This window comes from Falco naumanni, chromosome 1 (genome assembly GCF_017639655.2).
Source record: "Falco naumanni isolate bFalNau1 chromosome 1, bFalNau1.pat, whole genome shotgun sequence".
Classification (NCBI taxonomy): Eukaryota; Metazoa; Chordata; class Aves; order Falconiformes; family Falconidae; genus Falco; species Falco naumanni.
The window spans coordinates 67711035-67724857 of record NC_054054.1 but is presented as its reverse complement, the minus strand read 5'-3'; the positions used below and the strand labels follow the sequence as shown (position 1 = coordinate 67724857).

Here is a 13823-nt window from a genome sequence, read left to right as displayed (position 1 = left end):
ATCTGTAAGATTGCATAACCTAGGGAATGAAAAGTGATGAAAGAAGTCTCTTATTTTATTTTTTAATAGATCACTTTGAATAATAAACAGCACCTTGCTTATTGCTGTGAAGGGTGAGCAACTAGTAGTGCTGTGCCAGTTTGTGAACGCTGCCTTGTGGAAGCAAATCACTGAACTGTAGCTTTTATTCGCTGGAGTTTATGTATAAACGGTACAGGGTACCGAGCCGTTTGGAACTCTGCCAGTTGCATTATTGAAATATACCTAATTTAGTGCCTGGAAAAAAAAAAGTTATTACATTGTTCTTCATAATCCATCTGCATAATCTGACTGCTTTTCCTCGACTTTGAATGAATGGAAGTAAATGTAGGACACCTGAAATGGGGCAGGAAACAGGCATTGTTGAGAAGAAAAAAAGTTCGAGTAACAAAACCCCCAGATCTTAACTGAGCTGCACAATACAGACTTGTTCTGAAATCCTGTTAAGGTTTCCAGAAATGTTTGGTTTTCCTGTTTTAGCTCTGTACTTTACTCCCAAAGTGGACATTTTGATATTGAACTTTCTGTGATGCAGAACGCATTTTGCTATGGAGATATATGGAAGAGTAACCAACACTTCCTTCCACAATTACTAATGGATCTGTAGACCTCCTGAAACATCGCGTTCCTTTAGTGAGAAGGGGAAACGTGTCTGTTTTTATGAAGAGTTGGCTCTGAATGCACGTTTTACTCCTTCTCACTGATTTTTAAGAACAGCTAAGGCATTCCTACTTTTTGTATACGAGTAGGCAGAGATCGCTACTTGGCTTTTTTGAACAACTGATGGCACCATTGCTTGAGACTTTTAAGTAAGTCCTTGAGAAACAGTAGCTGAACTTTCTCCTTGGAAGTAGTGTCCATTGACTCAGGTGGCTCCAGTCATGAAGCCAATAATGTCTTTATTATAATCAAAAATTCCTTTAGACACGATAGAAATTACTCCTACCATGTCTTATAAGGGCATAACTTCACATGTAGCCTCTTAACAGAACATATACATGTGTTGAACAAGATAAAACTGAAACAGGCTGAATTTCTAGTGAAAACTTATCTGTATAATATATGTATAATTACTGTATGTATGTATTACATGTATAATTATAATCTTCTGACCTCTACCCGGTTTTCTTGCTAACCCCAAATATGTGCCCTACTTTCTTCACCAGGACTACATTTACCCCGATGCTAAAGACAGGCAGTTCCTCCACTACTTCTATCGGAAATCCAAAACCCAGCATTTTAATGTGGAACAATATAACAAGCTCAAAGACGACCTAGCAGAGGTATTTAAATACAGTCCTTAAATACTGAGGTAGCCTCTGGCTTAAGACTTTTTCAGTAAACTCTCAGCTAACGGAAAACTGACCTCAAGGTTTGCTACTTACATTCAAAACTGTGTTGCTGATCAGCCCGTTTCAGCTATTCAGATAACCATACAGTGTTTGCCATTGACGTATAAGCTACTTCATTAAGTCATCAGAAAGGGAGACCTTCATGAATTTAATTTAAAACAAATAAATCCGTTTATCAGCCCTACACATCCATTTTTTTGCATACTCTTCATATGTTGCATTTTTGGCCATTTTAGTAGAACAGCTCTGTTGCTTTTGGAGACAGTATGTTTGCTGCGCTGCTGTAGTAGCACAGTCTTCACCCTTCCTGCGCAGGAGTCTGTCTTGCAGAGTTTAGCATTTGACATCTTCATCCTATCCCTTAGGTAAAAGGCTTAGATTTACAGAGTATGGGTGACAGAATGGAAAAGGTGGTGTTGGCACCTAGGAGAAACTTTGTAGTCTTCATGAAAACTGTAGCAGATCTCTCTCTCCTCAGTTCCTACTCCCGCATCCCATCTCACCAGCCCTCTGTTCAATGCCTCATAAAAGGAAATTGAAACTACCCCGACTGTAGTTCAAGACCTGTGGGTTTAGGGTATCACTTCGTGAGCCACACTTGACATCAGGCTAGAGTTTGATGCTTTTTCAGTAGCTTGTATAAATCATATAATGGTGTGTGGGCGAGTGGGTGGACAAGCAGGGCACATGCTTCTCTCTGGTGACAGGCTGAATAACCTGAGCAGGTCTGAAAATGTTCAGCATCCTCCATTTGATTAGTTTGATTTCTTGCGTAAGAACAGTGCCTTCTGAGAGAGGAAAGATACTGAATGTGTGAAAGAGGAGAAAACAGAGGGCTGCAGAAGATGAACTCTCACTCTTTCTTGCACTGGCAGGCAGAAGAATCCTTGAAGCGTCTCCGCCAACCTCTGCATCTGAGGCTTCCAATCCAGGAAATCAATAACAAGGACTGACTTTGGTTTTGTATATATTAGAATCGTCCTTTCAAAGCTGATATGAGCATTTAGTTACTTTATAGAAACTGGGTATTTTTGACCACTATACTTTTGAAAGTTGCAATAAATATCTATAAAAATTATTTGGTCACTTGATGGTTTGGGGTTTTTTTTTTGAAGCCTATGAAGAAGCTGCTGAAGCAAAGTTCTTCAAAATGGGGACATTCTGCCTGATGGTAAAATTATAGGGATGCTTTATAGAACATGGTTGCCTTTTTAGTACCATTCACTATAGCACAGCACTAGCTCATAGAATAATTAACTTCTGCGTTAAGGATTTTCTTTCTGAACTTACCATTTCCTTTTCCCTAGCTCAGTGCATTGACTGTGTGGGTGCAATACCATTGGCAGAGGTTAGACTTGCATCACAAGTAAGCTTTTTTAGTAAATATTGCTGGAAAAGTAAGATACATCAAACTCATTTACTATAAAATGCATTTATGTTTCACTGTTGCATTTTATTGAAAGAATTTATCAAAACATTCAAACATACATGGTTTATACAAAGCTTAAAAGTAGCCATAATGACATTTAACATCTATGACTCTGAACATAGTATTATGGAAAGATTTAACTAATGCAGAGCCAGTAAATCAATTCTTCTATACCAAAAAAGTGGATTAAGACACTTTTCTCAGCCCCATTGTCCCCCAGAATTAAGCATATGTACTAATAATATAAAAAATAATAAAAGAACTACTCGGTTCTAGTCAGCATTATTGAAATTACTGATGCTGCAGTAGTAACAATCCTATGGTGACAAATGCATTATCGCTTTTATGTACACAATAACAAAGTATGGCTGACCTCCTCTGGGGCCAAAGGGAGGGAGAGGCTGATGCAACACCAAGGCCTGAAGCATGAAGGTTTGCATATGTAGTATTTTACAGAGCTGCCTAGACATGCCCAGCAGCGAGCCTGGAACCTTGAAATGATTTGCTTTTAGCTTTAGAGATGCGTACAAGGCATGCTTACCCAAAGTCACGCTAAGCAAGCTCATTTCACTACTGCTTGCTTTTCTCCTGAGGATGCAATGCACCAACAAGCTGTAATTGTGCCCCAAAACATAAATTATGTGCAAGCTAAAAGACGCTCTCTATCTATATTAATGCTACAGTTATATTCAAGGAATTAAGTTCCTTTTTCGTTTTCAGAAAAAAAAAAAAACAAAAAACAAAAAAAGGTCTAAAAAGCTCAATAAATCCACAAAAATTGGAAGGTAGATACCATTGTCCACAGATTTAAAAAGATGCCCTACAGATACATTCCCCAGAAACTGTGCTCTTGAAGCAAGACAAGCTAATCTAATTCAACATCTAAAATGTTTTAGAAATAGTAAAATCTGCCACAGTTACATGGCAATCAAGCAAAAAACTTTTAAGAAAAAAAGTAGTCTAGAGTACCATTTTCAATAAAATCTGAGCATTTAATAGTTCTACACCACTGAAATTTTCCCAAATTCCCTGAGATGAACAGTGATACAATACTAGCCTTAAAATTGCTTTAAGCTATTAGGTATACAAACTGTAATGTTTGATCCCAGTGTTTTTGCAAACAGTCTTGTAGATTATTAGCCTTCTGAACTAAAATGATGCATTTTTCAGTTCTGCAGTGAGTACTAGTTAATGGTTGTCATTGCTAAATAACAACCTACTTAGATTTTGGATGAAAATACAATTTTTTAGTTAACATTGAGGCAAAACAAGGAATCTGTTTTTTTCCTATAGCATTAATGTCTCTGCACACATCCACTTTGCGATGAGATACTTTCCTGTTAACAACAGTAAGAAGTTCTGTGAACTCCAAGGAAGAGCCATGCTTCCTAAGCGCCTCACACAAATCTTGAATGTACCAGGAGCCATTTACAGTTTCACGATGAGAAAAGTAACCTATTGTAGAACAGGTACATAAAATGATATCCAAGTGTAAGTAGTGATGCCACTTGAAAAATATTTATGAGTTACTGCTCGCTGGCTGCATCCATAAGGGATTACTAATGGATATAATCTTACTTCACCGATTATGCAGTTTCACTGGAAATTGTACATGGGAAAGAGCTTTGAGATTACTTAGTGTTCAGCCAAGAGGAGCATGGTTCAGGGGCAGGTAGGTTACATATCTGCACATTACAAGAGAGCAGGCAGGACTGAGGACAAGATACATGGAGGACCAGAGAGGACAGCCATGTAGTGCAGGGAAATTTATAAGCCACCAGAATCTTACAATCCTGGAAAAGAGGGGAATGTTTGCTGTCAGCAGACAGCTCAGCAGCAAGACTGATGAGAATGTTTCTGCTTGGCAAATTAACTGCAACCTTGATAGTTTATTTTCATTTTTTCCTTAACATGTGAGGCTCTTTCCCAGATGAGATGTCACTTATCAGACATCTAAAACCGATAACCTGGAACTGTACTTGCTTTGACTGCAAAATGAAGAAGTGGTTCAAGCTTGTTACAGTGAAGTATCAGACATCAGATGTAAAATATTAGAACTTACCTTGCGCCACAGAGTAGCACATGATAAAGTCTGCACCAGCAGGCAGGGTATAGACACCAGCTGCATCCACTTCAGTCTCATTGACAATGGATTCATCACTGCTGTCTATTGAATCCTGAGCAATAACTGGATCATCATGTTTATCACCTCGACACGCCTGTTGGTGAGAAGTATTGTTATGCTTCCACCACTGCCAAGCTCACCTATATTAGTATGATACTTCTGACACTAACCAGAGAGGACTTCTGTTAAGTGTTCCACGTTACCATTAGTCTGGATTCATAAACATCCATTTACTTCTCTGTCAGTTAAAATCTTGGTGACAAAGACCAGTGAAAGCTCTGAGATGATCACAGAATAGCCAAGATTGGAAAGGACCTCTTGAGATCACCTAGTGCAGTCACCTCAAGCACGATTAGCTAAAGCAGGTTTTCCAGGACTATGCCAGTCAGCTATTTAGTATCTTCACAGATGGAGACTCCAGAATCAATTTGGGTGACCTCTTCCAATGACCACCCTCATAATAAAAAAGTAAGTAAAAAAAATTCCTGTGTTGAGATGGAATTTAATGTGTCTTAATTTGTGCCTGTTGCTTCTTGTCCTGTCACTGGGCACCACTGAAAAGAGCCTGGCTCCCTCTTCTTTATTCCCTCCCATATGGTGTTTTTAACATCGGTAAGATTCCCCTGAGGCAGCTCCTCCAAGCTGAACAGTCCCAGTTCACTCAGCGGCTCCTCACATGGCAGATGCTCCAGTCCCTTAAACACCTTTGCAGGACTCACTCCAGTAAGCCCATACTTTTCTTGTACTGGGGAACCCAGAACTGGACACAATACTTCAGATGTAGCCTCATTCGCGTGGAGTACAGAGGAAGAATGGCCTCCCTCAGACCTGCTGGCAAGGCAGTGTTGAGTAAGTGCTCTGAAGCACAGCCCTCATTATACGCCGTTAACACTTCTGCTCTTAGATCAGTCTCAAATGTGAGTTAAGGGAGAGGATTTTTTGTGAGAAGCCAGTAAGTGAGCCCAGCATTGCAGAAAGGCTATACATGGTGGGTAAGAAGGTAAGAACAGTCAAAAGATACAAAGTAAGTAAGAAACATTACTATCACTAAAGAGAGAAACATAAAAGCTTTTCATTTACAGTGATGAAGTTCCATCCTTGCTGTTTCCTCTGATTTACACAGGTAAATGCTACACCAGTTGTGCTGTAAAAGAACTTGGTTTTTGAACTGAAGTTAATTTGCTTTTTGATGCGTATATATCATAAATGTTTCAAAGCATTATTTATAACTTAAAACTGAACTATGTAAATATTTTTCCATCTTTGGCACCTGGTTACCAAAAAAAAAAAAATAATCAAAGCTGAGTAAGTCCTGATGAAAGGTAAAGTAACAATGTGCTGATTCTTGCAGCAGCATTGTGCCTAAAGAAGCTTTCATTTGGAAAAAAAAAAAAAAAAAAAAGGTTATTTTCAGAATTACTCTGTAAACTACTACAATTACAATCTGTGGAAGGCCAGGTTCTCACGTGAGTTTGCTAACTGTAATCTGGATAAAGTTCTGTGTAACCTGGTTTGACCCCATAACTGCCTATGCTTAGAACAGGAGGCTGGACCACAGACCTCCTGAGGTCCCTCCCAACTTGCATTATCCTGTGAACCACGAAGTAAATCAGGAAGTTACATACGGGCTTTATTTGACCACCTAGCACAAAAAGTATTTCTGGGACAATAAAGCCTTAAATTGATTTTTTAAAATTCTACAGAGATGGCAAGTATTGGTCATGGACAGAAATGAAACAAAACCAAAAAAACCATCACCACCACCACCACAACCAACCAACCCAAAAACCCACAAAAAAATCCCACAAAGAACAACTTCTGTCAAGTAAAGTAAAGGGACGTGCCTGGAAGGGAACAGTGAAGGTAAGGAGATTTGATAGCCTGCTGCAGCCTAGCCTAGGGCTGTGAGGTGTAAACAGTAGGAACTGAGTTGAGGCTGCACACAACTTTCTCAAAAAAATGATGCTGTCTTCTCAGCCATTACACACTGACAGTCAATCCAACATGGGCTTAATTTGGGTTGCTCTTCAGAAAATCGCTTCTTATTCAATACAGCTAGAATCGCAATACTAACACATTTCTACATATGTTTTAAATGTCTTTAAGGAACAGTTTTCCATACCTTCTTTCCTTATGATGCAAAATCTTTCACTTGTGGAAAGACTGTATCAGGAAAACTGACTTTTATATTACAAGAAAACATAGGTCAGTATTAACTCCACTGAATTCAGAAACAGACATCTTACCTGAATGATAAATATCTTCGGTTTTCCTACCAGACTCTGGCACTTGTCTCCTCTGAACATGTCTGTGATTGCCTCAATTTTGATTTGAGCATCATATGCATAAACATGATCGTTCTCACCATGACTCAGGAAGACACAAACAAAGCAGTCAGCATTACTGTGGTCATCCTTCGAGGCTGAAATTGTCAAGTGGTGTTTAGATGACTAAACAGTGATCCTCAGGTTTAAAAAACAACATACATTTGTATCATATAATTTAATCTCTGTTCAGTCCTTTTCCAAATAAATCCTATTTTCAGATAGCGTAATACTGCAGAGATTTGAAGGTGCAATGATTCAATGTGGGTGAAGGTAAGGGCCACTGAAAGTAAAAAGTAGAATGTTACTAATTTATCTCAGCTGCAAGTATGTACTTTCAGCTCTTTGCAACTTCATTAGTTCTCTCCACAGAAGCTTCACTTACATTGCAATAAAATAATCTGTAGTCTAATCCTTAAGTCTTTCTAATATTAAACAACCTCCTTGTGCACAAAAATTATTGAAGTTAGATGAACAGAGAGAACGGAAGAAGATACCTAGAAATTCTGCTACAAATAGACATAAGCGATGTATAGTCTCCTACCTTCATAAATTTTCTGCAGCACATCTTCCGCTTTCAGGTCATCAAAAAGTCTGACTTCAAACCCAAGGTCTGTCAAACTATTGTTAAAAAACATCAGTATTAGTAAAAATCTTGCTCAAATTGTATGTCAGTTGCTACCAACTTAATTGCTTTCCCTGTGAGAGAATGAATATTCATGTTGATGCGTTATTTCAAGAAAAATAGTAAAGTTGATTTCGAACTCAAACCAGTGTAAAGTACAGGTGTAATACCTAAAGTTACTTAGAAGAGTTTGTCCTAAGAGAGCCCTGGACGCACTGAAATCACAGGACTTGTGCCAGCAGTTTCTGTGACTTAAAGGAACGTGCCTTTAAGCTTTTCTATTACGGCTTGCTTTGCCAAGGTTACGTAGGTGCTTATGTCTGCAAAATCCTTTGTTCTGTACTTAAATGCAAGATTTAGGTACCTGCTTAGTTGACCATGACTTGTGAAGTTTAGCTTTTGAAGCTTTAGTAGAGCAACCAAGTTTCTTACCTGCGTTTCAGATTGTTTCTGTCTGCAAGAGTCCCACGTCTGTCAGGCAGCCTTAAATGCCAAAAAAAGTGCTCATGATTGAAGATTAACGCAATTCCTCTTCTTTGATGGTTCATTCTGTATTGCACTGCAGGATCAAGTGTTTGTCTATTGCCAGAGATGGAAAACATTCTTGATAAATGAGTTAATGGCTAATTGAATTACTTTCCTGTATTCCTGCTAGCTGAGATTTTTTAATTGACTAGAGACTTGGAGTATCAGATTTCAAAAGACAAGACCTCAAAATGTGCAATATTTTCAGAAGAGCATAAATTGCTAGGTCTTTTTGAAAAGCTTGGATACGTTAATTCAGTAAAAATAAGTGTTGGGTGTATAGAAGGATCTATCAGGTAGGCTGAACAATTTCTCTACAATGTATTTGTGTTTCCTCTTGTCAGGAAGCTGTCTCATTAGTAACATGGTTAAGGCATGTTAACAGTGCAGGTTATAGACTTGGCTCCAATCCTCCATGTTATGTGTTTGTCTAAATATTACTTCAACACAATTTGATAGTGCATTTGTACCTATTTGGGACTGTAGCTGTCCGAGATTTGCTTCAGATTCTTCTAACTAAACAGAGCACTGCATCAAAAGCAATGCACTAAAAACTGGCGATGAGGTAGTTCACATAGTGTATCTTGCAAGAGGAGAACAAATTGGTATTACGTACCCCAACAAAATGAAAGCTATGAAAATGCAACTGTTGGTTTGTTTTTAGCAACCAGCCAACAAAATCCCAAAGCTGAAGGGACAGTGTTGTTCTGAAGGACAGAACAAATGACCTGCCCAGCCTCTTAAGTGGAGGACTTTATCACAGTGACAAATGTACGGAGCACCCGTGTGTTTGGAGTAGCATTCAGCAATTTTATTGTTTTATGAGCAAAACATCATAGAAGTCTGTGATAGCACGCCATGGACTGTACACTTGGACCCAGAAAGTCATTTCAAAGTGTTAGCATGGCTGTACTTCAAGAGACAAAGCAGACAATCTTACTGCTTTTGTAGACACAGGTATCGATGCAGAAAACAAACTAAAACACTTCTGGCAATAGCCCTGGCAACAGAGAAGGCCAGTGTTACAGGTGCACAGGATGACAGTCCAGGTCACGCTGCCCTAGGATTAGCTTCAGTCAGAGCTGGCATTTTTGGCATGTTACTTTTTTTTTTTTTTCCTGCTACAGAATGTTCACTTTTGATGCAGTTGGTGGAAGAAGTTGCCTAAAATATTTGCCTGCAGACGTCACTTAAAGATTGCAGTTTCATCAGCAAAATACCTTTGTTTCACTACAAAATGGCCAGAGTTCCCAATAAACTGTTTATGCTTCTCCACTTTATTACAAGCAGCCCCTTAATGAAACATCTTTTTATAATGTCTAAGTAAGAATTCAAACAGGGAACAGGCACTCTGGATGACGTATTCAGAGTCTGGTGGTTTCTACAATGTTGGCTGGATCACTAATAAGAAAATTTGTGAGGTGCTTTATCACACTTTCCCCAATTTGAGTACTTAACATGATAAAATGCAAAGATCATTAACTTTAGACCTTTAATTATGAATGATATTTCACCTGTACTAGTACTATTCAGATTTTGACAATTTATCTTCCTTACAATTTGGCTAGATGTGAGGCTAGCAGGGATTCTGGACAGTTAGGTCCCTGGATTCTGTGAATGACCGCTAAAAGATGATTCCCTAAATAGTTCTTCTGCTCAGCTGTATTCACTGAGTGGGTGAGGCAAAGGAAGTTATCAGGCAGGTAGGTTACCTTTTCCAGGGCTAGCTGATGTTGTAAGTTGGAGTAGGAAAAATTAATGGAATCACTATCCTGTGATCCCTTTACCCTCCTTCTGGAGGAATATACTCCTGTGCTACACTCTTATCACTTAGTCTGCCCAGCTGTTCCTTAGACTGTGATGGTGTTTTTCCAACAGTCTCTGCACATTGCCTAACATAAAAGGAGTCCACTCCTAAGAGTCCCTTCTGCATGCCTTCATGATAAGGGTGGTTCTACATCTGGTGTAGTTAAAGCTAGAAATGTGTTCTGTAAGTGGGTGGAGTTGAGTTGAATAATCCAGTCACATTCTTAACAAAAATCAGAAAACCCTGCACTAACCTCAAGGGCATGGGCCATCTCTCTGTCACCACCATCAGAACTTTACCTTATATCAAGTGCATCTACTTCTGTGATGTTCTGATTTCCATCTGTTAGAGAGATCAAAAAGTGATTTAGCCACTAAATCACTCATTAAAAAGAAACAATTTGAACTTGTGCATCCAGCCTTAAAGTGTAGCTGTTAATGTGAACCAAAAGCTCATTCACACATCAGGTGACTAGGGGTGCAGTTAAACAGCTTCATTAGCATTTGTCTGCACCCACAGCTTTTACAGGCTGTTCTTAAAAGTTCCGAGTCCAACAGTCTGAATTTTAGATGGTCAAGACATGCATATTTTATATCTGTCTATTTGTATCTACACAGACATATTCTGAGATAATTTCATATAACTAGCTGGCTGTATTTATTTAAACAGAGTCTCTAACTCAATAGTTACAATTTTACATAACCTAAAAACACTGGTGTTTATTTTATTTCAGTAATGCTGCTAATGCAAAGCTGAGCGTTCTCCTAAAGGTTGGATGCAGCACACAAGTCAGAGTAGGTAGCATAACAGTATGTATAGCTAATGACAACTGAGAAGATGCAAGATTTGTACCTTCTGCTAAACTATACAGACATAAGTATCTTCAGTAAGAGAATGCACATAAAGGTAACACTGTGGGAACGCATAGAACTAAAGACTTGCAGATGGTCAGGCCACAATATTTACTCCTTTCGCTAAAACATCTCAGTGGGCTATAAAATCACAGCTTGTACGACTACTGGTGGAAACCAAATACCGCATTACGAAAACTATACTGTACTGTACCTGTGGTGGTTAATGCAGGTCTGCTATCCAACCGGACGTGGCCTACAATAATACGAGAAGATGGGTTACATGTATTTTACAAACTACTTTGTATATACAATACTACCTTTTCATACCAGTTTTTCACTTATGATTAAAACCTTCTGCAAAACAAACATAGCATATATCAATATGTATTGATAGAGGAGAAAAGTTCATAAAGACATCAAAATAAACTTGCAGAAATCTAGACTTGGCTTTAGAAGCATTTCTATTGAACACCATAGCACAGGAGAGTAGGGGGGTGGCTCAGAGTCAGTCACACGCTTCTAAGTGTTACTATTTACTACATGTAAATTTTCCACTGGCAAATACTGATCGTGCATTCAGGTGTGGAGTCTTACAGTTATCGCTAGTAACCTGAAAGCACAAAAAAAAAAAATATCAGTTTGCTTAAAACATAACATGTAGGTCAGACAAATGAAAAAAAACAATGCTGAGAAATGAGTGTAGATAGAATATAGCAACACGACCCGTGTCTGTGACTCTGCTGGAATAGGAAGCCAGAGACCTTTTAAAAGTGCATCTCTGTCTTTAAATTTACACTGTATTTTCGCTTGTGTACCTAAGATCTGGCTGATGCTATTGCCTCAGCTTGGAGGGGTGTGTGTGTGTGTGATCCACCCCCAAAAAGACAACAGACCAGATGTTACAGTCATCAAACTTTTAGACAGAAAATGCTGTCACAGCCAGCCAGGGCTCCTGCACAGGCTGCAGACGCTGAAAGAGGAGAATTCCTGGGCCAAAGGAAACGAGGGGAAGGTGGTTTTCCTGTTTGTTCACTCTTGTGCAGTCAGTTCCCAGTCTTGAGCTTTTCATTGCCATGCCATACTGCAGCAAGATTTCAGAGCAAGTTTTCTGCTTGCCTAGCAAAGTCTTGTTCCAAAACCCGACCGCTCTCAGCGGGACTACGGCCTTCTCGTTGTCTCCTCAAGATGGATTGTTTCCAAGGAATCAAAAATCAGGTATGCACAGGGTTACACTGGGAGCTGGTAGTATCTCTGCCTGGGTAGGTTTAAATCTCAACAGGTCTACCATTTGCGCCAAAAGACACGGTATTTAGAAAATACCGGTAACCACATGGCACAGCACACCGCGTCTGTAAGCCGAACTCACGGTGTCACCGCTGCTCCCGCCCGCCCGTTACCCGCCGCCCCCGACTGGCCCCGCCGCTCTCCCCCCTCCATCAGGCCGGCTGGTTTCCTCCGGTGCCGGCAGCGCGGCCCCGTCCCCCGGCCGGGCTGCGCCGTGAGACCCCGCCGCTGTGGCGGTCGGGGGGGGCGGGGAGCGGGAGCGCGAGCGCCCCTTCCCCTCAGCGCGGGGCGCGACCGGCACGCGAGAGCCCGCTTCCGCCTTCGCCGCCGGCCGCTCCCCGCCGGGCACCCTGCCCGCCCCCCGGGAAGGGAGCGAAGCCCCGCTCCCCGCCGGGACCCTGCCCGCCCCCCGGCCTCCCCGGGAAGGGAGCGAAGCCCCGCTCCCCGCCGGGACCCTGCCCTCCCCCCGGCCTCCCTGGGAAGGGAGCGAAGCCCCGCTCCCCGCCGGGACCCTGCCCGCCCCCCGGCCTCCCCGGGAAGGGAGCGAAGCCCCGCTCCCCACGAACGTCGGCAGCGACGCCCGCACCACGGCCCCTGGCCCACGGCCCCGGCTCAGCCGTGGGGGAGGCTGCTTTCCCCACAGCCCCTCCCGCTCCTCCTCCGCGGGGGGCGATGGGCACCGTGTCCGCCCCGGGAGCCACAAGCCACGAAGCCCCGTCGCCAGGAGTCGCGGGGCCGGGGGCCGCCGGCACCGCGACCGCCTACGCACGCTAACGGGCCCGGGGGCCGCGCTGGCGCCCAGCCGCCGCCGCCCCTCCCGCCCCCAGCCGCGCGGCGGCCGCCATTACCCGCCGCCCACCCACCTGCCGGCCGCCGCCGCTCCCCGCCCGACATCGCCCCGGACAAAGGCACCGGGCCCCGCCGTGCCTGCGCGCCTCGCCTTCCCGGGGCGGGGCTGGCCCGCCTCCTGGCCCGGGCTCCCTCCCGGGGGCAGGGCCTGTGTCGCCCTTCCCTCCGCCGCCGCTGTGAGAGCCGGGGCGGGTGCCGCGGGGGTCCCGGTGGCGGGGCGGGAGGCAGGGGGCTGCTGCGGGGGGGCGCCGCGCCCGGCAGGTCGGTCCGTGATGACTCGGAGCGGCGGCTCCCTCTCGGGGCTTGCGAGGGCCGGCTCCGTAGGTCGAAACTCAGCCGGGAAAACGGGGTGCGATGGGTTAAAGCGCCCTCGGTTGCTTGTGAAGGTTGTGCGTTACCCGGGTTCCTGCGGTGTGCACTTCGTTGACCGTGTTTCGTGAACTGTGCTGTCATGTACAAAGGCAACATCCGAAGGTACGGTGAAAGCTACTGTGTTTACTAAATTGAGATTTTATTATTTTTTTTTCAAAACTGAACTAGAATTCCCTTTAAAGGCACATACTGTTTCCTTTCCTGTAAGACTGTTACTCAAAATATATTTTCCCTCGGG

At 42.6% G+C, this 13823-nt stretch overlaps 2 protein-coding genes across 2 annotated transcripts in view; one reads left to right on the top strand and one right to left on the bottom strand.

Moving 5' to 3' along the window:
- MCUB (mitochondrial calcium uniporter dominant negative subunit beta) overlaps nt 1-2469 on the top strand; it is a 52807-nt gene extending 50338 nt beyond the window's left edge. The window contains exons 7-8 of the mRNA XM_040597755.1: nt 1206-1322; nt 2267-2469. Of these exons, the coding sequence (XP_040453689.1) occupies nt 1206-1322; nt 2267-2344 (195 nt within the window). The 3' untranslated portion in view covers nt 2345-2469. The remainder of the gene's footprint in view (nt 1-1205; nt 1323-2266) is intronic.
- Nucleotides 2470-2827: 358 nt separating this feature from the next.
- Nucleotides 2828-13323, bottom strand: CASP6 (caspase 6). The gene is made up of 8 exons (XM_040597768.1): nt 13228-13323; nt 11292-11333; nt 10526-10568; nt 8327-8473; nt 7814-7890; nt 7192-7367; nt 4883-5039; nt 2828-4275 (listed from the first exon to the last, which is right to left on the bottom strand). The coding sequence occupies exons 1-8, from the start codon at nt 13256-13258 to the stop codon at nt 4037-4039; spliced, it is 912 nt and encodes a 303-aa protein (XP_040453702.1). The 5' UTR covers nt 13259-13323; the 3' UTR covers nt 2828-4036.
- Between the last annotated feature and the right edge of the window lie 500 nt (nt 13324-13823).